Source organism: Peromyscus californicus, unplaced genomic scaffold (genome assembly GCF_007827085.1).
Source record: "Peromyscus californicus insignis strain IS unplaced genomic scaffold, ASM782708v3 Scaffold_7__1_contigs__length_154581171, whole genome shotgun sequence".
Classification (NCBI taxonomy): Eukaryota; Metazoa; Chordata; class Mammalia; order Rodentia; family Cricetidae; genus Peromyscus; species Peromyscus californicus.
The window spans coordinates 3,092,888-3,116,489 of NW_026294595.1; the positions used below are offsets into that span (position 1 = coordinate 3,092,888).

General features: G+C 47.3%; 1 protein-coding gene across 7 annotated transcripts in view; it reads left to right on the forward strand.

Moving 5' to 3' along the window:
* Positions 1-185: 185 nt before the first annotated feature.
* Ttll11 (tubulin tyrosine ligase like 11) overlaps positions 186-23,602 on the forward strand; it is a 247,050-nt gene continuing 223,633 nt past the window's right edge. For 4 of the 7 annotated variants that reach the window (XR_008215032.1, XR_008215033.1, XM_052724180.1 and 1 more), the window contains exons 1-2: positions 186-617; positions 9,694-9,780. Coding sequence is in view for 5 of the 7 variants with exons in the window: in XM_052724180.1 (XP_052580140.1) it covers positions 201-617; positions 9,694-9,780 (504 nt within the window). In the remaining 2 variants the exon portion in view is untranslated. The remainder of the gene's footprint in view (positions 618-9,693; positions 9,781-23,602) is intronic. The other 3 variants (XM_052724181.1, XM_052724182.1, XM_052724183.1) reach the window with 1 other exon arrangement.

Consider the following 23,602-nt stretch of genomic DNA (forward strand, 5'->3'; position numbering starts at 1 on the left):
GCCCCGGCAGGCGATTGTCCCTTTCGGGGCCCCGTCCCGAGGCGGCGACTATCCCTGTCAACCGGAGCCTGAGCGATCATGGCAACGGGCTCGGGCGGGGAGCGCGTGGCGGCGGCGGCGGCGGTGGTTTGGTCGCGGGCCGGGGCGGCGGAGCGGCGGCGGCGGCGGTGGCTGTGGCGCCGGCACCGACCCTGAGCGCCATGTGGCGCAGCAGCCCCGAGCGGGAGCTGGCGGCCAGCTGGGCGGCGGACGCGGCGGCGGGCAGGGCGCCAGCGGCGGAGGCGGAGGAGCCGCCGGCCGTGGACGCGGGCGCGGCCGGGGAGCCCGAGCGCCCGGCGCGCGAGGAGCAGCCCAAGGCCGAGCTGCAGGCCCCGGCGCGACCCCGCGCGGCCGAGGAAGGCGATGCCCGCGTCGCCCGGCGCCTGCCGCCCGCGCTGCCCCTGGCCCCGGCACGGCCGGCGGCGCGGGCCCTGTGCCAGCTCGCCAAGGCCCGGGGCCGGGGCCGCGGCTACCGACGCGGCTCGGGCTCGCTGCGGCCGGTCACCGTGGACAGCTCCAAGGCTCGCACCTCCCTGGACGCGCTGAAGATCAGCCTTCGCCAGCTCCGGTGGAAGGAGGTGAGGCCCGGCCCGGCGCGTGGGCACAGGGGGGTCGTCCTGCCGGGCCTGGCCCCCGAGCCGCCTCCCCGGGTCAGCTCAGCCTCTCCGTGCCCTGGCTCCCCGACAGCTTCTAATGTCTGTAGCTCTGGCCTCCCGCTTTCTATGTGTGTCTTCTCCGCTACTGGCTTTCATTTTCTTCATTTGAGTTCTATTTAAAGTTTTGTAGACTTTAGTGCTTAGAGTTCCACTCTTGGGCCAGGTTGGTACTCGACAGCGCCTCACTACACCCTGCTAGCTACTTAGCTGTGCGACCTTGAGCAAGCTGCTTTTCTTCTGTTAACCTCTGTAAAGTGAAGCCGGTTAGTTACTATCAGGGGGCTTACTGCCTAGTGATCGCGCAAGTCTTCAGTGACAACCTACTTTTTTTATCCCTCTCCCTTCCACCACCGCAGACACCACCGCAGACACTGCTGTATGATTCAGGGCATGGAGCAGGTGTCAGTAAGTGGGGGGTGAAAGCGCGGGTGGGGAGATGAATCACTCACCCTTGAATTCGTTTCTGTCCCTTTAGGGTGTGGGGCAAAACACCAATGAGTCCGAGAGGTTTCTGTTGCCATCAGCCAAGTAAATAAAGGCCAGTTGACTTTGTTTACAGCATGGAAACTATTGGCGAGCTTTTGGGAATGGTCTGCTAAAGATTCCAGGTGCTGCCACAGAGAGCACCAGGACAGGTGCTGAGCCTGTGTCGGGGCTATGGTAGATGTGGTTTAATGACTTTGGAAACTGGAGAGGTGACCGCAGGAGAGTCCGCTGTGGTCAGAATGTTGATGTCCCATTGGTAAAGAGTTTGGTTGGAGGGAAACGAAGAAGGGGGCGTGGGGTGGGGGGTGGGGGCTAGCTGCTGAAGAAGTACCAGGTGTTAGGGCCCCTCAGTCTTGACTTTCACACCCTGGATACTGGGGAAGGATTGGGAAGACTCAGTTCTACAGTGTCTAGGTAGATAAAGCCCCATGTCCAGCCCAAAGAGAGGAGAGCCAAAAGACAAACTTGTCAATGTGCAGTCCTAGTGAAGAAAGTCCAGGGGTAGACACTGGCTAAGGACTCAGTCTAGCCAGCCAGGGCCTGTTTTCAACTTAGTCCAGAGAAGGGACAGGAAGCAGGCTTGATCTTGTTCACTGGGCCAACCCAGCACAGGTTCATTCACTTATTTTGTGGTGATAACCAAGTACTATGCTGGGCCCAGGCAGTTACACTTAAGATGTACCCTTGCCTTCAGGCGTTTGTAGTTCAGTAGGGAATGAAATGCAGTAAGTAGTCCCAGCATTCATAGGACCACTGCTGCTGCTGCCGCCGCCGCCACCGCCACCGCCCAACTCCTTTCCCAGCTATTCCCATGACTTACTCTGTGGCCTCTTGAGACCTCTGATCAGATGCCACATCCTGAGAGCGGTCTCCCAGCCGATGCTCCCAGCCATCTCCAGCCCTTGCTGTCATTTCGTAGCATGGACCTCTCCCTGACACTGTGTTTTGTTTGCTTGTCTTGTTCACCAGAATGTAAGCTCTTCGAGGGCAGGCGTTGTGTTTTGTTACTGCTGTACTCGGGCGGGTGTCTGACATATGGAAGTTGATCAATAAATGTTTGTTGACTGTATAAACACATTATGTGATGTGTGTTTCTGTGTGCTGTGGGATGCAGAGGAGGCCAGCTCCAGCTCTGCTTCCTGGGAGGAGAGAAGCCCAAATGAGTCTTGAGTGTTGACAGTGGGGCCAAGCTATGTAGTGCTTGGACTCTGGGTCTCTGGTGGAGGGAGCCGTGTGGGCCTGGCAGAGGTGAACTCGGTGCTTTGTAGGCAGCACTGTTTGGCTGGATCACAGAGTGGGAGTCAGATGGCAAGAGAGAAGGCAGCAGAAGTGAGCTGGAGTCAGACCGTGTGACAGAACCTGGGCCTGTTCTTGAAAAGAAGCCTTGTAAACCTCTGCAGGAGTCCGAGGCTCTTCAGGCAATCAGCTGTACTACTTTGGGCAATCCAGTGAAGTTCTTCAGGCCTCAGTTTGCTCATGTGAACAATGAGGGTAGGTAGAGCAAATCCAGGCTCCTAGTCTCCCACTGTACCACAGGATGACAGCGTTAAACCCTTCACCAGTGAGCCCAGCAGAGTGGGCACTTTCTAGGTCCCTACCTTGACTGCCCCTCCATCCCAGGCCTGCCTCATGACACTTGTAAAACATGTTGGCATGTAGGTAAAAATGCTCATTCTAGCATATTTGAACATAATTCAGACACACACACACACACATACACACACACACACACACACACACACACACACACACACACACACACACACAAACCTTCTTTGCAGGTGTGTAGTAAGACCCTTCCCACCGTAGCCCACTTCATTAGGGGGCCCTGAGCTAGCCCATGAATCCAGAAATGTGCTCTACTACTGGGAATACTTTCCTTTCCCTTTCTAATTCCACACATATCTAAAAACCACCATGAGTCCACAATAATGAATGCTTATGCAGCTCTTAGAGTATACCAGACAAGTATTTAAACTTCCTAGCCACTCACTACAGTAAGTGCAGTATTGTACCCATTTTATAGATGGGAAAATTGAAGTACAAAAATGCTAAGTTACACTGGGTCATATAGTGCGTTAGGCGCAGAGCTAGCATTTGAGGTAAGCAGGCTTCAGTTCCCAGCTCTTCTGCAGACTACAGCCATGGATATGAATAAACTAGGTTCCTTGTTGTGCAAGATCTCTCACTGAAGAGGCACTGAGCTGCAAAACAGATGATCACGGTCTGAGTGGGCAAAGGAAATCCCACACAGTGGGCTCAAGGCAGGGGGTCAGGAGCAGGTTTCAGGTATAGGAGTGACATGCTTAGAGAGCCTGTGGGGACCAGCTCAGAGAGCCAACTGCAGGCCATGCCAAGAAGCACACGTTCCTATTTGCACTGTCCTGCAGCTTCCCTTGCCCACTGTGCCTCATGCTAACTCGAATGGTTCAGTTTTCAGTTCTGGACAGGTCTAATTCACCTGTATCCACATGTTCAATTTGGTTCTGCAAGAGCAAATTCACAGATGGTAGCTCTGTAAATTTGTAGATGTCAATAAAGCTATTCTCAGCTGGCAAAGTCACGTGTCCCCAAATCACCACTGACCAAGTAGGATGGTTCCTGGCTCACATTTAAAGGCTCTGTACTCTTCCCATCTCCTACAAGCTTCTTTTTGTTTGTTTGTTTTTTAACTTGCCATCTTCATTAAAGGAGGCTTTGGAGAAAAGACATCACAGAGAATAGATGGCTCAAGTGTGTGAACTGCCTTCCTTGAAAATGTCAGTTGTGTATGGGTGCCATGATGCCACGGGCACCAGGTAACATGCATGGGAGCTCTGAGAGATTTGATAGTAGCACATTTGTTGGCAATGGCTTGCATAGCCCCTGTCCTGAGAGCTGTCACAGACACTCCAGTGTGTCTTCTGCACGTGCACACTACTGCATGGTCTTACCATTTGTGTGGTGGGAGCTACTATTTATTAGGTGTATGGGCTAGGTATGGTACCGAGTTCTTTGTGCTCATTAAAAGTGGATTAAAGAGCTGGAGAAATGGCTCAGTGGTTTAGAGCACTGGCTGTTCTTCCAGGTGACCCAGGTTCAGTTCCCAGCACCCATATACAGCACTCACAACTGTAACTCCAGTTCCAGTAGATCTGATGCCTTTTTCTGGCCATGCACTTCATGACCATGGTGTGCAGACATACATGCAGGCAAAACACCCCCACACATAAAAATAATAAATTAATTAATAAATGTGGTCTTTGGTTTTTTTAGAGTGGATCAGGGTGCTGGCATAATGGCTCAGTGGTTAGAGGTGTTTTGCCTCCAGGCTGGGAGACCTGGAGTTTGATTCCTGGGACCCACATAGTGGAAGATGAGCACTGACTATTGACCCCTGTAGGTTGTCCTCTGCCTTCCACACAAACATCCTGGCATGCCCACATGTACACACACACACACACACACACACACACACACACACACACACACACACACACACTTGGAGAGATGGCTCAGCAGAAGACCTGGGTTTGCTTCCCAGCATCCACATGGTGAATCACAGCTGTTTGCAACTCCAATTCCCAGGGATCCGGTGCCCTCTGCTGGCTTTCATGGGCACTAGCTCATGTGGTACCCAGATGTACATGGAGGCAAAGCACCCATACACACAGAATAACAAAACAATTTAAGTGAGTAACTATAGTAAAACATTTAAAAGCAAGTGGATGAAGCACTTCCTATGGGTCTTTTGTTTCTGCCTCACACTAGTCTCAGGCAGATGCTAACATCATTTCCTGTTTAGAGATGAGAAAAACGAGGTTTGAGAGAGATTGGTACAGGGCTAGCCCAAGGCTACATAGGTGACAAGTGGCTGAGCCATCCAGGACTAGAATTTGTCACCGGTGTGCAATCTCAAACCATCTTTTTTGCTAACCTTTGTCATCCTGCCAGGACCAGACCATCGCCCACCACCATTACCCCAGATAATGGTTGGAGAAAGTGAGGCAGGCGCAGCATCTGAGCAAGAGAGGCAGCTGTAAACAGCTCTCAGTAGTGTTCCAAACTCCTTTTGTGTGTTTTATAATTCTCCACTTCTGATCCTTCCTTTTCCCCACCCAACCTGTAACTCTCAAATGGCAGCAAAGTCACTCAGAGCCAAGAAAGCAATATTACAAACAGTGCTTAAAATAGAGCACGCTGAAACACACCCTGCCTGGCAGATAAACACTCAGCACCCACTCCTTCCAAGGCACAGAGGTGATTCTGGGCTGTCTGATGGCTCCTCTGTGGAATACTAGCCTGTGATTTGCATTTCTCTGATTCCTTCTGGAAAAAGGCATAATAGAAGTGAAAATCAGGGTGCTTTGCCCCCACTTTCGAGTTTCAATGATAGTGCAATTTATGTCGTATTTTTGAAAAGAGCATTATACTTGAGAACAGTTTATACCCCACTCCATCAAATGTTCTCCTTCAGCAGACATGTTATTTTAACGTCTAATCCACCAGAATTTCCCCTTTGCTAGTTAAACTTGTCATCACATAAAAATCACAATTCATTGCTGCTGGTATTTGAACAATATGTGGAATAGCTTCAGCATCCAGACTAACCTCTTAAACAGCCCCTTCAAGACAGTCAATTCCAGGGTTCATGTTCAGGGCCTGTAACTACTGCAGATTAATTTTTTTAGCAGGTGTAGTGTTTTCTGGGGCTGTTTTCTAAGGTACAGAACACACACTGCATCATCCCTTCATTTGCCAGTAGTTTTGGATCCTGGCTTTCTGTCAGCTGATGCTGAATGCAAAAATCCACACATACATTTCCCTTTGAAATCTATTCCTGAAGAAGAGCATATTAAAAGTAATTGGCCACTTTCAACTGACTGCTCTAAGAGAAAGGACCAGGTGGCCGAGGGTTAAAATCCTCGCCATTAGCTGTTTGGAGAGTGCACTCCAGTTACTCTCCCTGCACCTCAGCTCCTTCAGCTGCCATGACACTTGCCCCACCAAGTGTCTGTGAGAGGCATGAAAGAGGGTGCGGGCATCGCCTTGAACCAATGTTGGACACACTGTGGTTTTCAATTCGTTCTTTTTCCCTCTACTGGGCAATGAAGACATTGGTCTGTATTTGTGCTGGTTGTTTGATCTATTTCATTAACTAGAAGAAAAACATTATACTTTCAGTCTGCCGATTGAGGTTATCCCAAGCACAAATGGCCATTCATTGTTTCACAGATATTTGTGACCCACATGTACCTTTTCTCTATAGGCTCTAGGGATATGGCAGATAGCAGCAGGTTGGGGGTAGGGGTAGTGGCAGCTTTTGCAGTGCTGGTGATGGAGCCCAGGGGCTTATGGCAGCATCTCTGTACCTTGTCTTTGGGTTCACAAACAAGCAAGTGGCTTCACTGGGGAGAATGAAGGGCGTGCTACGTGAACTGGAAGAAGCATGCCTTTCCTGGGTTGCTTCCTTTGTTCCCTCCTTTCAGACCTTGAAAGGAGTCTGGGAAAAACAAACACATGGATTTAAATGTTGTTTCTGTCACATGGCTCTGTGGCCTGGACAAGCTGCTTCACCTCTCTGACAAAGTTCCTCATCTCCAAAAATGAGCATAGTTGTGAAGATTGTCACACAGTCTCAAGCACCTGGGACTTTGAACACCTGGGTGGGTTTAGCTTTCTAAAGAATTTCTGACATTTTTTTTGGTTTGTTTGTTTTTTGTTTTTTCAAGGCAGTGTTTTTCTTTGTAACAGCCCTGGCTGTCCTGGAACTCATTCTGTAGACCAGGCTGATCTTGAACACACAGAGATCAGCTTGCCTCCCTCTGCCTCCCAAGTGCTGGGATTAAAGCATGTGCCACCACTGTCCCGCAATTTCTGACATCTTAATTACCTTTTTAAACAGGTGTTGATGATATAGACAGCTGCATAAGCTTGCTGTATCTTTAGTTCATTTTGAACCTCCCCTTCCTTGTGACTGCTCCAAGACCTTGCCCCAAAGGCCACTTTGGGGACTGGAGAGAACACTGGCTGTGGATCTGTCCCTGGAGGCCCAAGGAGCATCTCTGTGCTGGCGCTGTGCCTGTGTCCTCAGCTACCTGTGTGGTGCACGCGCACCCCTGGTCATTGTGAGCCGCCCGCCGCCACCTAGTGATGTTCGGGACTGAACCCCAGCAGGCTCCCCGCGGCTTCTGTCATGGGAGCATGTTTGTCCCCCACGCTGTGCTGTCTGTCCTGGGTAGAGTTCCTCAGTGTATTCACAGTGACGGAAGAGCAATGAAGACAGTAACTTCGGAATACTCCCTGGAACCCTGAGAAAATGCCTGTTCTGTAGTTATCCAATGTGGTGCTTCATACATGACATTTGATTCATGGGAATTGTAGTATATGGATTTTATGGCTTTAGTTTTGTGTCTGATTTATTCATTTATTGGAGTTATGCCAATATTACCCCTGCAATTGTGGACTTCCTGTCTTTTGTTAGTTTTTCTTTCCCCATTTTCTTGCTGTACTAACCTGGGAGTTAGTTATACTTCCTATTTTTATTCTTCTAAAAGTTTATGCTAGAATATTTGACATGCATGTAATTTCACATAGTTTAAAGTTAGAATCATGATGCTCTTTCTAATTTTTAAAAGATTTAGTTTTACTATTTTTAAATTTTTATTTATTTATTGTTTTAAATTTAAATGCAATTACATCACTTACCTCCTTCCCTGACTCCAACCCCTTCCATGTTCCCTCCTTCCAATCCCTCCCATGTCCCCTCTGCTCCCTCTCAAACTGATGGCCTCTTTTTGATTATTATTGTTACATATATATGCATAAACATATCAATGTAACCTACTGAGTCATTTGTGTTGCTTGTGTGTATGGTTTCAGGGCTGACCTGAATTATTGAACTGGTTAACCAGTTCAGGGCTCGTCCATGGGAGAGGCTGATGCTCCCTCTCTCAGCAGCCATTAGTTGTGTGTAATTCTTTGCCTAGGGGTGGAACCCTGTGAGACTTCCCTCTCTGTGTTAGTGTGTCTGTTGATGGTGTTGTTGCTTAAGTCATATTGTTGAGGTATCATGAATGCAGCTTCCCCGTCAGTTCTAGGAGGCACAGTTTCACAGACTTCCTGGTCCTCTTCCCTTACAGTCGTTCTGCCCTGCCCCCTTCTGCTGTGTTCCCTGAGTCTTAGGGGCAGAAATTGTTGTAGGTGTATCTAATAGAGGCTGTGTTCCCTCTGGTCCATTGATCTCTGCATTATGACCAATTGTGGTTTTCTGCAACGGTCTCCATTTTCTGTAAAGAGATGCTTCTTTGATGAGGGGTGACATTTATCTGTGGGTGTAAGGGTAAGCTTTAGAATACAGTTGAGAATTATGCTAGTCCAACAGGTAGTAGTGGCGCACGCCTTTAATCCTAGCACTTGGGAGGCCGAGGTGGGTAGATCTCTGTGAGTTCGAGGCTAGCCTGGTCTACACAATTCTAGGACAGCCAGAGCTGTTACACTGAAAAACCCTGTCTCAAAAAATAAAACAAAAAACAAACAAAAGAATTATGCTTGTCTAGTAAAGTGGAGGAATTGTTCTCTAAGATCCATTACCTCACTAGCCCAGGCAGTAAGCTAAGTTATTGTTACTATTTTTAATTATGGGTGTGTATTTGTGTGTGGGTTTGTGCATGTAAGTATAGTGCCCACCAAAGTTAGAAGAAGGTGTTGAGTCCTGGAGTTGGAGTTAGAGGCAATTTTGAGATGTCTAACGTGGTATTGGAGCAGAGCTCTGGTACTCTGATACATCAGTATGTGCTTTTAACTGCTGAGCCATCTCTCCAGCCCACTTATTTATTATTATTACTTATATTTATGTGTGTGGCTATGCACATGCTATGATGCACATGTGGAAGTCAGAGGACAACTGGTAGGAGTCTGTTCTCTCCTACTGTTTGGTCCTGGGGATCAAACTCATGATCTCAAGCTTGGCAACAAGCGCCATTAACTGCTGAGCCATCTTGCTTGTCCTGTTACTCTCTTACCAACATAATGACCTTAGGGGGAACTTTCATTTAGTCTATATTCTTACATGCTTTTGTACTAATATTTTTGTTATTTAATCCTTCCTTCAATTTAAAAGGTTAGATATTATTTTATATGCCTTGGTGTCTTTTGGATTTACCCACATTTGCCCTTTTCTTTGATTATTCTACTTTATTACTCAGGCTCACAATGTTCCCTCGGATGTAATCCTGTAGCAGTTAATTTAATGATGTACTATTTAGAATAAATTCCACCAGGTTTTATTTAGCCAAAAACTACCTTTATTTTTCCTCATTCTTGAAGGATAGTGTTGTGGTTGTGGATAGTGTTGAGGCATACAGTTTACTACGGTTCTGGTTCTGTCTTGTTAGTTACCTGACCTCTGCCCTCTGACAACATTGTGCTGTTTTCTCATACTCTTGCTGTTGGGGAGAGCTGGTAGTCTTGTTCCTTTTGTGGCTAGGCGTGCTTTCCCTTGGAGACTTTAAAAGTTTTCTGTTTGTTTCAGATGTCTTGCGAGTCACTGAAGCACTCCCAGGAGGGGGTTCCCCTTTACTCTGCTGAGGATTTTGCGGGGAGGTGTCCGCTTTCTAAGGTTTGGTATCCTATTGATTCTAGAAAGTTCTCACCCATTTTCTCTTGCAATATTTTCTCTCATCCAGTCTCCCTTTCCTATCTTTCTGTTTTGGGTTTTGATTGAGGTCCCAAGCCTTGTTTGATGGTACACTTGTGTGCCTAGAACTTAGGTCTCTAGCCATTCTCTGAGCTGTGGGTCTAAAGTGAGGATCTTCATTTTGTGTGGCTGCTGCAGAAGCATCTACCAACCAGAACTGCTAACAGTGTGTGTGTGTGTGTGTGTGTGTGTGTGTGTGTGTGTGTGTGTGTGTGCATGTGTGTTGTACTTTTTTTTTTTTTCCAAGACAGGGTTTCTCTGTGTAGCTTTGCGCCTTTCCTGGATCTCTCTCTGTAGACCAGACTGGCCTCGAACTCACAGAGATCCGCCTGGCTCTGCCTCCCAAGTGCTGGGATTAAAGGCATGCACCACCACCGCCCGGCGTGTGTTGTACTTTTTAGACTCTAGACATAGTTTGGATTTGGTCTCCCAACTCTTCCAGGAGGTGTTACGATAGGTATCCTGAGGGCAACTTTCCCTCTGGGTTTTCCTAGCTTTCACCATGGCCATAACAAAGCAGGTTTTCTTCTAGTTCGTCTACTGAAGATGTGGCCTCTTAGGGGGGCCTGACCTCTAGGAGAGTTTCTGGTCTGATTCTTTCCTTGCCAGCCAGCATTTAGAAGCAGGAGCACACTCTAAGGCCAGGCCATTGCCTACTTGTACAGGAAGACAATTACTCAGATGCCTCTGATACCTGTGGAGAATGGATTGCCGGGGGGACTGCAGCCAGAGAGGTAGGTTAGGGTGCTATTGCAGACCTCAAAGTCAAGTTATGATGGGTGGGGAGCACATAAATTACGACTATCTCCCTGGACTGTTAGAAGTTCTGTGGCAGGGAACTCATCATCTTCATCTGCTGATGCCTGGCACAGAGAAGCATTTGGTGACAGTGGGCTCCAGCTGTGACCTCACTCGTGGATGCTGCTTGGACTACCTTCAGAGTGACAATTTTCTTTAAAGGGGGATGACATAGAGAGACCCCAGATGGTGTGCTCAAGCCCATCTCTGGCACAGCAAAGCTCAGGCCAGAGATACAGATCCAGCTGCTTGAGAGCCCCAGAAGCTGTGGGTCTGGCAAGGCTCCTCTTCCATGATCACAGTTTCCTTTAGCTTGGGCGTTTGTCCCTTTGATCGAGGGGTCCAAGCTGTCTGAGAATGCTCACACAAAGCCTTCCTGTCTTCCTGGATTTTTATGACATTTTCTCAGGAACAACTAAACTTTACGAGTCTCTTGGCACATTGCAAAGCTGTTCCTCTAATGGTTGCTATTGCTCAGAAAACTCCCTACTCCTACGTCGTTCTTGTAGAAAAAGTGCCCTGTGTCTGGGGATCAAAGGGAGAAGCAAATGGTCCCTGGTGTGTGACAGTTTAATAAGCCTCGGATGGCCACTGAGGACTGCTGCTGTAAGAGTTTATCCAATAGTGTTCTGTTAGAGTGAGCAGAGCATTTCTAGAAAGTGAAGTGAAATAAAGCGTATAGAGGCAGCTTTTAAATCCTTGGGCCTGGGAGGTCTTCATTATCACTCAGCAAATATGGGTTGTTCTCCAAGGCCCGAGTGAGATACTGCTCTTTCCAGGACCACAGTTGTCTTACACTGCCCTTTGTGGGAACTAGGAGGGAGCTTCCTCTTCTAGGAAAAAATTACGAGTCAGTATACTACTTATCCTACTATTGACAAATTTGTTAGAGTAGTAGATTACTAGTAAGTTAATGCTGGTTGTTAAACAGTATTCTGTTGTATCATAATGGAGTATTTGTTGATTTGAACTTGGATTCAGATGTAAACATAAGGTGACTGAGTTGCAATTCTCAAATTTAACCACTGCACTGATTCTAACGAGGGGTTTTGAACAGTTTTCAGTGTAGTCCCGAGCTGTTGCTCACCTGCAAAAGCAACCTCTGTTTGGAAACACAGGCTGCTGTTGAAGCAGTATCATCTTCTGCTTGTCAACTTGTCACGATGGCTTGTTAAAATAAGATACTTGATTGCCATCTGCCAGAAAAGCCTCGTTATAAATATCGAGTCACCCAAATAGAAAATAATCTTGTTTGTTTAATAAGATGGAATGTTTCTTGGTGTTAGTTTGAACCAACAAATCATTTTACTATGACAGCCTGCCAATACTATGTAATAGCTAGTGCTCATACGCCATGCTCTGCAGAGTTAAAAATAGAATTGAAACATTCTAAGCTGGCCTGTAGGCCAGAGCCCATAGTCCCAACTGTTTTGGATGTCAAAGCAGGAAGATCAGCTGAGTGGGTTTAAGATCAGCCTAGGCAACTAAGGAGAGCCCTTACCCTAAATAAAACAAAAAATTCAGATGCTAACAAAAAGCCTGCACAGAAACAACATGACCAGAGGAGCCCTGTGGGCTGGCAAGCCCAGTGTGTGGCGCCAAGCTCTATTTGAAGAATGAAATATGGCAAGAGTCAGGAGGCGACACCAGTCAGCCTGACAGTTTCTGGAAAAGACTCATGTGAAAACCGGAGGCTTCAGCTGTTTTCAGGGCCAGATGGGTGGTGGGTTGCTATTTGTAGAGCACCGCTCTTTCCTCCTGCCCACGCCTTCCATCACCAGGTGTCGGTTAAAATCCCTCCAAAGGAGAGTGACTTGGCTGGGTTAGATGCTCTTTGTCTGGTCTTCTTCCACAGCATGCGTCAGCTTTATTGTTATTGTGTGTTGAATTTTCTCTTTCCCAGCAGGCTTTAAATTCAGCTAGTGCAAGGCCTGTGTCCGTCTCACTTACTCTTGTTTATTATTGGATCCCCACTGCACAAGGCCTGCGATAGTCTAGAATCAGATTTTGATAAATACTGGCCAGAATAATTTTTCCATTTCTTCCTCAAACATTTCCTTGGGCTTGACTTTGTGCCACAGATCCCGCTGAGCCTTGGGCAAACAAAGCAGCGGCCCTGTGGGGTCTCTCCTTCAGGCAGCCCTGGTCCATGTGAGACAAGTAGGAAGGGCAGAGGCCAAGGCCAGGGTACCTGGCTCGGGCTCAGGGTCAAGAGAGGCTTCAGCTAGGAGGAGCCTCGGAGTGAGTCTGGGGTGTGGGTGAGCCAGCTCTCAGGGGACAGGGCTGAGGTAGTAGTTGTGCTTTTAGACTTGGTAAGAAGGGGGAGGGGCAGGGCACTGCAGGCACTTACCTTCATCTGGAGCACAGGATGAGAGGGGAGAGTTATGTCAATGGCCTGAGATATATGCAGGAACCAAGCCAGAGACACCTCAAGTTCAGACCAAGAGTTGAGGGAGCTGCTGGAAGAATGGTTATGATTGGAGGGGTGTGTGTGTGTGTGTGTGTGTGTGTGTGTGTGTGTGTGTGTGTGCGCCTGCCTGAGGGGTGTGAGTGTGTGTGTATGTGTGTGCCTGCCTGAGGAGTGTGAGTGTATGTGTATGTGTGTGCCTGCCTGAGGAGTGTGAGTGTGTGTGTATGTGTGTGCCTGCCTGAGGAGTGTGAGTGTATGTGTATGTGTGTGCCTGCTTGAGGGGTGTGTGTGTGTGTGTGTGTGTGTGTGTGTGTGTGTCTGCCTGAGGGGTGTGTGTGTGTGTGTGTGTGTGTGTGTGTGTGTGTGTGTGTGTTCCTGCTTGAGGGATATGTGTATGTGTGTGTGTGTACCTGCCCAAAATATGTGTGTGTGTGCATGTATGTGCCTGTCTGAGATGTGTGTGTGTGCATGTGTGTATGTGAGCATGTGTGCACCTGCTTGCCTAAGGAGTGTGTATGTGTATGAACCTGCCTGAGGGGGGGGTCTCTGTGTGTGCATATGTGTGCCTGCTTAAGGTGTGTGTACCTGCCTGAGGGGTGGTTGTGTGTACATATGTGCCTGCTTAAGTGGCATGTGCATGTGCCTGAAAAACAGATGAGAAAGCAGCCCCTCTGGCTGTGCTGTGGCAGTTTACTTAGGGGGTGAAATGGTGAACAGAGCAGACCCTCCCTAGGGACAGAGAGACATGTGGTGATGAACTCGATCTGTGCAGACTGTGGCAAAGCAAGATTTACCAGTCCTCAGTGTGGAGTAGGGGTAGCATCACTGGGCACTTTATTGAGCCTCCATGCAAGTTAGGCATCATCCCTAGTCTGTAGGGATGAGGAGGGTAAAGTCAGAACTCACACCAGGTCTTTGCTTGGTCCCAAGTCAAGCAGTCGATCCTGCCCCAGGCTGTCCCACCCCAGGCTGTCCCACCCCAGGCTGTGCCTAGGGAGTGCGGAGAGATGCCTCTTTCAGGGGTCAATTGTCCTCCTTTCTGATGAGCAGGGGTCCGAAAGAGGCTTCTCCAGGCATTCAGTCACAGAAGGGCCATTTCCCACATTCCCTCCAGGCCACGATGCCCTCTTTCCTGAGTATCCTTGCGCACAGAGAGGAGGAGGCCCAGTGCAGTGGGGAGATTTGTGCCCTGCTCCCACCTCAGCCCTGGGTGTCTGGCGCTATTCAGTAAAGGCCTCATGCAGGAAGGGCCACTTAACAGCCAGTGTGAATTTCCTCTTCACTGGGGAAGAAGCTGCAGAGTTAAATCCAATCAGACCATGTGGAAATAAAACAATAAAATGCTGAGGCCGGTGGGATGGGAGCCAACCACCCAGAGCCCATGCTGGTAACCGCTTTCCTACTGAATACTCGTAGAAATGCTGGCTCTGGTGGAGCGATTTGTGTCTTCCAGTGTCCCACATGTGTGCATGTGCATGGGGACGTGTGTGTTTTGTACATATGTGTTTGTGCACTTGTGCATGTATGTGGAGGTCTTCCTTGGTGACTCTCCACCTTGTCTTTTCAGACAGGGTCTCTCACCACCTGGAGCTAGCTCATCAGTTTGACTAGGCTGGCTAGCCATAAGCTCTACCCCGCCCCCTCCCCAGTACCTTGGTTACAGACACACACAACCACACCTGTTTTTATGTGGGTGCTGGGGATCCAGACTCAGGCCCTCATGGCAAGCACTTTCCCCATCCATTGCCACCTATGGGGGAACTCCTTATGTTCCCTGTCATTTGTAAAGGATCGTGAAAAGCATTTTGAGTTCCAAGGCAATGCTAGTCACATGGCCTGCAGACTCCCTCCGGCTTCTCCACAGTTCTTTCAGCAGCCACTGCCAGAGTTGAGGCCTGCTCTCCTTCTAGAACTCGGGTTCAGTCCCCACGGCTCCCAGAAGAATCTGTTGTTTATGAATAAATTCAGCACATTAGGGCCACCATCACATCCTTGTACCGCCAGGTAAAAACATGCCTGAGGCTCCATTGTGATTCCATTCACTGTTTCACTGGGAAGGACCTCCACCTGCATCACTCTCTCAAAACAACAACAACAACAAAACACATATCTTTATTAACTGTTGGTTTTGAATTGATACCATTTCTCTCTTATTACACTATAAATTCACTTGTTTCATTATTTGTCGGCAAATATCTATTAAGGGCCCAACTGTCAGGCTACCACCTCTATTATTTCATGTTTTGAGAATAGTTAATGGAGAGCAGGACTGATTAGCCCCTTTGCAGCTGGGGAGGATGAGGATCAGAGAGGTCCATGGAGTGTCCATGTTTCTTCTGTAAGTGGTAGGTCTGGGATTTGATATTAGACTGCCTCAATTTTGAATCCATGGCCTCTCCCCAATGGAAGCTGCTGGTTTCTTAGGATCTAGCTGCTTTAGTTCCTCTGTCAACTCCCTAATTAACAACAACTCCACATGAAGAACGTGTTCCTGACCCCTCTGCACGGGAATGGGCTCTGTTCTGAGAAGACATTGCTTAACCCAGGGAACGGTTGGACAGGAGAGCAGCCTTTTGCCTGACTAACTAGCTGAGCTCTGCAGGGCTCTTATTTTATTTTATTTTTTCCCATTCTTTTCCTTTTTAGAAAGCTGCATGACTTTAATGATTCCACTCCATTCTTAAAAATGGCCAGGAGGCTGCTGTTCGGTAAACTAAGACACTGGGTTTTAGGTTTTCTGGAGGCAGGACTTAACAGATCTTAACTTGTCTGATGGAAGAATCACTTGGGGGTTTGTTAACTCCAGTCCCCCAGCAGGGGTGAGTCCGGGGAATCTTTATTCCTTGTTTTTAATGAGCCCCCTAAAATGACTGTTAGGATCAGATTAGGTTGGGAAACATTAAGTGTCATGTCTGGGAACTGAATGCCACTGGTGGTGGTGTATACTCTTTGGATTTGAGACAGAATTGGTCATGCTGGAGTGCAGGTCAGCATGGCAGTTAGAACCCCAGTCCCACAGTCTATAGAGTTGACACTCTATAGATGTAACTGAACATCTTTTGCTCAAGGCCTCTGTGCCATTTATTCTCTGTAGAAAGGTTCTGAGAAATCTCCCCCTTATCTCTTCCCTACTCTTTTCTGAACCCTGGTCCTCCTTAGCTGAGTCAATCATCAACATTTCTGTGAGAGTTTAGACTCCAAGCTCCATGAAAGCAGGAACCATGCCTCTTACATCCTTTATTCTGTGCCCACCTTCTGGCACAGTACAATGTGAGTGAACTCAGTGTCTTCATGTTTTTTTTCTTTTTTAATTTGTAAAATGAATGAATGTTGTCAATCAGTGGGGGTGGGCGAGAGGTGAAAGCGGTGACGGGAAGCCAAAGATTGTAAACAATGCCTCACAGCTGCTGTCTGCTTAACCCCACATTCTACAAACTTTGCAGCTTTCTCAAAGTTTTATAATGTGTCCCCCACACATACACCTCAAAATGCTGTCCTCCAGGGGTCTTTCCACTCTGTTCTGGTGTGGTTAGCATATGCTGAAGATTTCTTTGTTCAGTCTGGTGCTGAGAACAAAACAATTGGCTTGTAGGTTGGACTTAATACTTAAAAAAAATTATGGGTGGTAGGAAGGCTTTCAGGGTAGCTTTTGGAAATCTCTGCCTGGAATTCTTTAGAAAGAGAATAAGAACACTGACTGATGAAAGCGTCCTCTAAGCCTTTGTGAAATCCAGGCAGATACTGTTACGATCCGAATTCAAAACTGTGTTTCCTTCCCCAGCTGGGAATTACCCAGAGGAATGACGACCAGTCAGAATTCAGGCTTACAAGAGAGGCACTTGGACAAGTGTAAGCTGCCCTGGCGTGAGAGTGACCAACAGTCCTCTGAGTCTTAAGACTGGGAGAGCCCTGGGCAAACTGGGGCCAATTAATGGGCAGTCCTGCCCAGTGCACATGGCAGCTTGCACAAGAAAGAGGTGACAGAGAAGAAACATTAGCATTAGAGGATTCGTGTGCGTGTGTGAATGCATGTGTGTGTGCATATATGTGTGTGTGTGTGTGTAGGTCAGGAGACAGTTTGCAGGTGTTGGTTCTCTCTTTTACCAGCTGGGTCCTGGGGATGGACTTGAGTTACTCGAGTTGTCAGACTTGGCGGCACTTTTACCTGCTGAGTCGCCCTCCAGCCTGTGAAGAGTGTGCTTGAGGGCTGTTTTCAGTGTGTGTCAGTGTCTCACCTGCATGCTTATCTGTGTCCCACAGGTGTGCTTCAGGCTAGACGAGGGTTACATGTAGTTGTGAGACACCATGTGGATGCTGGAAATGGATCCGCGATCTCTGGAAGAGCAGTCAGTGCTCTTAACCACTGATCCGTCTCTCCAGCTCCAAGAGTATGTTTAAAATTGTAATTTTCTCTACGTGAATAGTGAGTAGTTTGTGAATAGTGAATAGTTTGTGGCCCATTTTCCAGCAGGAATTTGTACCAGTGTGTTCTGAATGATTCATTTTTGCAGGAAACATCAGTAGAAGAGCTGATAGTGTATCAATCTTAAAAGCAGTTCAGTTTTTAATGGTTTCTGTTAGCATATATTTTATACAACAATGACCTTCATCATGACATTTTCATACATGCATATAATATGCTTTGGTCATCTTTACCCCATTAACCTCCCCCAATCCTGGTTGTCCCCTTCCTCTATAATTAGCCCATCTTCTACTTTCATGTTTGTGTGTGTGTGTGTGTGAGTGTATGTGTGTGAGTGTGTGTGCGCCATGCTTACAACAGCATGGGTGAGGGATGTTTACAGGAGCATGGAGATGCTTTCCCAGTGGCCACAGCACTGAATATCTGTGAACATCTGAAAATGTCTCTCCCTTTACTATCTACCATTAGCTGTCTTTAAATCCTCAGGGAGGGGGCTCCTCTTACTGCTCCATGATTGTGAACCCAGTCTTGCACTGATAGGTTCAGCTGCTGTGATATCTGGAACCTTCCCCTGTGGCAGGGTCCTGTGCTGTTGTTCCATTTGGGGGAGGGGGCCAGGTAGGTGCAGAGTCAATGACATAGACTCCAGGAGAATGTCAAAACAAGCTCAGTTTATTCAGCAAGAGGCAAGCCTTATATACCCTCCACCCCACCCTGGGGGGAGGTCTGATGAATATGCATCTGCTGGTGTGACGTGGCTGCCTCTCTTTGGTCCAGGTCATCTCCAGATCAAGCTTCAGCTGCTGTTGCTAAGGCCATTGGGCAGACCCAAGTTGGCTCTCAGAAAGTATCTTTTTTTACTTGTTTGGGCCGGCTGGCCCTCAAGCCTGTTAGAGATGAGTCATCCCACATATCCACCCCTTTTTATTATTTCATAGGACATGCTCAGTGGGAGCTAAGGTGCATTGCCCTAACCTTGTAGACCCCACCTCAGGAGAGTTAGGCATAATGGACTGTGCCTGTCTTAGATTGGCTTGCCAAACAAGCTCATATCCATGATTGACTACCAGCCCTGGAAGTGCATCAATCCTGGAGAGCTGTCTGGGTGGTGGGCTTTAGGCAGTAGCCTTCTGTATCTCAGTGAGCCATGTGTGCATTATCTCTCTAGGAGGGCTTTGATCTAGGTGTCTGAGAGCCAATAAAACCTGTAGGGCTGCCTTTGTGGCCACTTTCTGTTGGTGAATGTGTTGCAGAAGATATTTGAGCAAGAGAAGGATTAGTCAAAATTTTAGTCTCAAGGACATGAATGGGACCCTAGTCATATTTATTGTGCCAATTGAAGTCTTTCTGGTGATGCATTAGCGACCTTGTAGGGGGTGAAGCAATTGCTAGGGTTGAATACCAGTAATGACATGACCTTTACTAATGCCACAGTAGCAGGGCAAATCATACACTACCCCTCTGAAGCTTCTTCTTTGTCCAAAGTCTCTTGGTCTGTTGCCGGATGCACATGTCTGGAGTGTATATATATCAGCGTGGTGGTATTCTGGGGGAAAATGCAAACATACCCTCACCTCCAGGTTAATAGGGGAGCAGGGGGTTGCCAATGAAGGGTGATGGGATCCCTCCAATGCACCAAGGGCAATGGTGTCTCCCAAGGTAGGTAAATAAGCATGTTGTCCAATTTGGGCTTGTGTGACAGGGTTAACATATGGTTCTTGGCCCCATGAACATCTCAAGAGAAACAGCAATGTTATACTATATATTAAAACAAGCCTGAGTCTCAGCCTGGTCATCATAGGCAGCTTGATTAAGGAAGACCATAGACTCCAACACAGCCTTCATCAAATGGTGCCAGTCATAATAAGTCTGTAAATGCATTGCCCATTGTCGTAGGACTTGCTCAAACTACATCGAGTCAGGACCTGATTCATTAGCAGCCTTATGGAACAAAGACCAGTCTGCAAGAGGGGCAGGTATGCACGGCTGGTTGGCCACACTGGGGCCCACATTAACTGGAAACGCCATGGTGGGCATGTGCAGCACCACAGGTGGAATAGCCTGGGAGGTATGCAGAGCAGCTGGCTCGGCAGGTGGACATCCAGGCGAATCACTCTGTGGATACTGCAGTGGGGGGTAGCCACTCGAGGCATGGGGGAAACAAAGAGAGGGGCTGCCAGTATAGGCTTGGGTGCTTGCAATCATTTTCTCTCTTTTTCCACCCTTTTCCTTTCCTTTATGCCTATTTCCATTCATCTCCTTGTCAGCAGAGGCAGAGGAAATATCAGTCATGGATGGAATAAAGCCAATAGATAAGTTGGTGTTACATTGTTCCTTATTGTGGGCCTTAATGACTTCCTCATGACTTTAGGCCAGCGATTATAGTCAACAAAATGGGCATGAAAAACAATTGGAGAGTTACTCCTGAGGTCACTTCCCTTTTTCTGGCCAGGAACAGAACTCTTATCCAAAGATCAGGTTCCCACATGTTCTCTTCAGGAGCAGCACTCACTCTTAACTGCTGAGCCATCTCTCCAGGCATCGTAACCCACAAGCACATGCATGCACTAACACACACACACACACACACACACACACACACACACACCAAAACAAAACAAAAAACTAAAAATAGTCAGACCGTGGCTCCATTTCCTGAGGGTCCAGCCCTTACATAGAGACACCAGGTGAGCCTGAACAAAAGCATGTGCCCTCCTACAGTGCACACAGACTCACAAACAAGACAAACAAAAGAAGGAAGTGGGGGTCCCAGCATTTACCTGCTGAAGTGACTGAAAGCACACCATGTAGAGGGGCCTACTCACTGAAATACACTGCTCAAGGGAGTGCTCAACCAGTGCTGCGCAGGAGGAAAGGGAGACAAATAGACCCTGTTCAAGCCCCAGATGTCCTGGGTTTCAGCACCAGATGTGGCAGGGTCCTGTGCTGTTGTTCCCTTTGGGGGAGGGGGCCAATAGGCACAGAGTCAATGACACAGACCCCGGGAGAATGTCAAAACAACAAGCTCAGTTTATTCAGCAAGAGGCAGGCCTTATATACCCTCCACGCTATCCTGGGGTGCCGCGGACTGGGTCTCAGTAGGAACACCAGACCGAGGGAGAACGGGTTGAAGGTACTCAGGATAAGTGGGATTCGGCGAATGACAGACAGACACAGACACCAGAGTATGCTGTGAACTGCTGCAATTTTACTCAGATCAAGCAGTGTTTTTTATACATTCATTTGAGGAAACATGGCAATCGGCCAGTGGGGCGATAGACATAGAATTAACAATGTGGTCTCACAATTTTCTCAGAATGAGTAATAGATCTCATGAGTACAGGTGTTATTTCCTCTTTTGTGGTCCCTCATCCAGACAGAGAACATTACGGCCCTAGCTGAAGTTTTCCTTCTACGTAATTATTAGACCTTTGTTTTGTATCACAATTAAACCCTTCCCACCATCGTTCTAACCACGGTTTCATTTGTGTGAAAATATTTAACCTTTGCTTGCAGGTGAGAAGGCACCAGGGGGGTTGGGACCTAGCTATTCTTTCCATGAACTGTAACTTATGCCATTCTGTTTTCATACTATTATGATTCACCCATTGGTTCCCATGTTTATCATAAGCTCCCGTAAAGGGCAATGGCTCCAAATAATTATTATATCTAAGATTAAAGTTAGGGGGTTGCCACCACCGACCCTTGATGAGAAACTCTATTTGTCCCTTGATAATTCTTGTAGGACTGGTTAGTTCCTGTAACTGCTTCCTTACAGCTGCTGTTGGCTGCGCGTATGGATTGCTTATGAGTTCCTGGACTTTTACTTTCATCTCCCCTCGCTAGACTCTTTGTCCCTCTGAGTCATAAGTTCTTTTTGTTCTAAGTCATTCATAAATTCCCCCAAACTTCTAGGACCCTCTTTAACTGTTTGCCTAAAAGCTTGAATTATAGGTGGGGGTATTGAGGCCACTTTTGAGGAATCATTATACTCTTTATGGGGCACATCAGGAACATTGAGAGCTAACTCCCTGAAATTAATACACAAGGAAACAGCAATAGTCACAGCTGCAAAGAGAAAAAGGCAGAGTGCCAGCCAGCCTCTGCAAGCAGATTTTGTGTGGTTCCGTGTAGCCTGGCACCATGATTCGGGCAGATTGATAAGGGGTCGCCGGGGGCATAGACCCGAGGGCCGCGAGCCCCCCTTTCCCACGTAACCACCTCATCCAAGGCATTTGTCACGCGGGCGACACCGTCGTGGGCGTGGCAGTTCCCCCTTTTTTGTTTTTAAGGCGGAAGGCATACAGGTCCTCACGTACACTGCCCAGAGATCTGGTTATTGTCCTGAAAAGACAAGGGAAAATCACGATAACACAAACTACAATTAAGGCAAGAATGCCTATGAAAATAAAATATTGAATCCAATCTAAGGGATTCATGGCCTTAAGGTCTTCTTGTAATCCTTGTGCTAAGACATTCAATGAGCCAGCTTGTATATGAGCTTGGCTCATGGCCGATATGTCCTTTTGAATAACCTCTAAATCATGAGTAATGGAAGAATCCTTCCATACCCCTAACAAATGATGCTTAACTTTATCCCAATTCTCAGAGGAATTGTAGGGAAGTGGAGTCACACAGATAGCTTTGTATTCTTGATGACATCTAGTTTCCATGAGTTTCTTAATATTGGCCACATCTTGTCCTAAGGCTAACACTACTTCCTCTAATATATTAATCTTTGCCTCTAATTTCTTATCAATAATTGCTTGTTCAGATAATGCAAAGGAAATATTCTTATTTAAATCATTTACAAATTGAGCTGTATGAATCTCTTGAACCAGGGCGGTGGTGGCAATGGCAAAAGTAGTAATAATAGATATTAATGCTGTTATCCCTAATATCAACGCTGCAACAAATCTTTTTGGCCTTATTAATTTATGAAGCTGTCTAAGTACCTGTAAAGCTGAATTATCATACCAAGTCATGTTATGTAATTGCACGGGCATCATTATAAAAGGTGGTCTTTTCACAATCATCATAATCTGCATTTTTTGTCTTTCCCTTGGTGAAATACAATTAGTGATAATGCATCTAAAGCAAGTTACATGATATGAGTTAGACCCAAGAGCAGAGAGATATTTACATGGGCAGCAGAGCCTAGTAGCAGAGCAAAAGGATAGGAAATACACGCTCTAACCACAATGGGAGATGGGGTAGTTTCTTTGGGTCTTTTTTGAGACACTGGGCCTGAAGCGGCAATAAGCCGAAACAAGTCTGGATGTTTTCTCATGTTTCCGGAGGGGGTTCTAGCGACCCACACTGGCTCAACATACCCAGGTGAAAACCACCTAGTGATTTTCTCTCCATGACCCACAAATGTATAATTATGGAACTTATCTTTATTCTTTGAGATATAATCTTCATACTTCTTTTCTCCAGAAGAGGCGGAAAAATCCCAAATAAGCAATTTAGACAGTAAAGGATTGTAGGAGGAGGCTGTGTGAGGAAACCCACAACGCAACCAAGTAGGAAAGGCGGTAACACCATCATCCCAAAATTGATTCTTATCCCGATACTTAGTAATACAGGAATCAAGAGGCATAAAATTGAGAGACTGAAAAGTTTCATTCATAGTGGGAAGTGCCAGAGTAAGCAGCTGAGTCTCCCAGATCCATCTAGGATCTCCTTTCTTACCGGTAGAGCTGGGGGCATCAGTTAAAAAGGTTCTGTAGCTGGTGGAGAGACACCCGGCAGGAGCTACTCCTTCCAGGGCGAAGCAAATTGGTAATGAATCTGAGCTTCCTGCAAAGTTTATAAATGAGGAAGCACTTGCCCTTTCGTCTGAATCTTGGAAACCCCCGATGATCTCCGTCTGATTGCTCAATACCTTATAAGTCTCATCATCCAACCACCCCACTACATGTAAAAGAGGAGGACAAGGAACATAAGCCCAATAGGTAGAAGGACTGGTAGAGGCGGTAGAGGCCCAACAGCAATCAAGGACAACATGGCTATAAATAGCATTTCTAAAGGAGGGTTAGAACATTGTTGCGAGGCAAGTGCTTTTGTTTTCATCACCAGATGTTTTAGCTGGGTCCATGTTGGAAGCTTCT